Source organism: Cucurbita pepo, unplaced genomic scaffold (assembly GCF_002806865.2).
Source record: "Cucurbita pepo subsp. pepo cultivar mu-cu-16 unplaced genomic scaffold, ASM280686v2 Cp4.1_scaffold001084, whole genome shotgun sequence".
Taxonomy (NCBI): Eukaryota; Viridiplantae; Streptophyta; class Magnoliopsida; order Cucurbitales; family Cucurbitaceae; genus Cucurbita; species Cucurbita pepo.
In genome coordinates this window covers 1-1,361 of record NW_019647280.1, presented here as the reverse complement: position 1 = coordinate 1,361, position 1,361 = coordinate 1, and the positions used below count along the sequence as shown (strand labels likewise).

The 1,361-nt window shown below is 36.4% G+C and overlaps 1 protein-coding gene across 1 annotated transcript; it reads left to right on the top strand.

Moving 5' to 3' along the window:
• Positions 1–12: 12 nt before the first annotated feature.
• On the top strand, positions 13–878 carry LOC111786143 (poly [ADP-ribose] polymerase 2-like; the record flags this gene model as incomplete). Its single annotated transcript, XM_023666484.1, has 4 exons — positions 13–128; positions 264–374; positions 472–547; positions 670–878. Coding segments are annotated over 4 exons (497 nt in total), but the record flags the coding sequence as incomplete, so codon positions are not given.
• Between the last annotated feature and the right edge of the window lie 483 nt (positions 879–1,361).

Here is a 1,361-nt window from a genome sequence, read left to right as displayed (position 1 = left end):
TTCTATTGCTAGGCTGTATTACTGGTCTGATTCCGTCATTATTACAGGAAGACCCCTTGTATTCTCATTACCAACGCCTTCATTGTGAACTTGCACCAGTTGAAGTTGATTCCGAGGAATTCTCTATGGTAATGATTGTATTTCAATTTGCTAGTTTTATCTTCTTTGGATGGATTAATAGCATTCCTCTTGAGTTCATCTCTACTTGCGCTGGTCAGAAATAACAAGCCTTTGGTTTTTGTGTTTCCTTTGTTTTGTTTCAGGTCTCAAAGTATGCACTGAATACACATGCGAAAACACATTCAAATTATACAGTTGATATTGTTCAAATATTTAGGGTATCAAGAAAGGGAGAAAATGAGCGTTTCGAAAAGGTGCTTGGCGTTTACCTGTGGCATCATCATTTACTTTCTTGTATTTGTTAAAGACTTAATCCTATTTATTAATTACTCTCTTTTACACTGTGAATAGTTTTCTAACACAAAGAACAGGAAGCTCTTGTGGCATGGTTCTCGGCTTACAAATTGGACTGGCATTCTCTCCCAAGGTCATCATTTTTTTTTTTTAGTTTCACTTTTCCTCGCATGATCTTATGCGATTACTTAACTTTGATTTGTGGTTGCTCAGTCTAACTACGGTATGCCCAATGAAAATTGCATAACTTGTCAGGTCTACGCATAGCTCCACCTGAAGCACCTGTAACAGGTTATATGTTTGGAAAGGGGGTCTACTTTGCTGATATGTTTTCAAAAAGTGCAAACTATTGTTATGCATCTAATGTCGCCTCAACTGGTGTTCTTCTTTTGTGTGAGGTAGTTCTTCACCTTACAATGAAGGCTGCAATTTTTATTTTTTATTTTTAAAATTTTCTGGGAGTGAATTTGGATGAGGTCACTAAATATTGTGGGATGGTGTAGTAACTTAAGAATACTTCTTCCTTAACTTTCTCTATATTCCTTATTGAACTGCAGCTAATAATAATATACTTGAAAAGTAGCCGCTGCCCTAAACACCTTCGAGTTTCCCGGGACAAATTCTCAACTGTCCCTTCCATTTACTCACTGAAAACTCCTTCACCAAATTTGCCTTTTAGTGCGTTTACATTATATGGTATACATGAAAAATATGGAAGGTCGAGTTCGTGCATTGTACGAATAATCTATATCAGCTCCTGGCTTTTGGATATCATATTTTCATTTTATGGCTATTTGGAAATTGGTAACAGCTCCAAAGTGGCTCAGCTCATGTGCCACTTGAAATGTTGGCTTTGGAAATTTGATTTGAGTACGACTAATTATACCTGCCCCATGTTTAGTTGTGGTGTTAATTTTATTTATCATTCATCCTTGCTGTGAAGATTA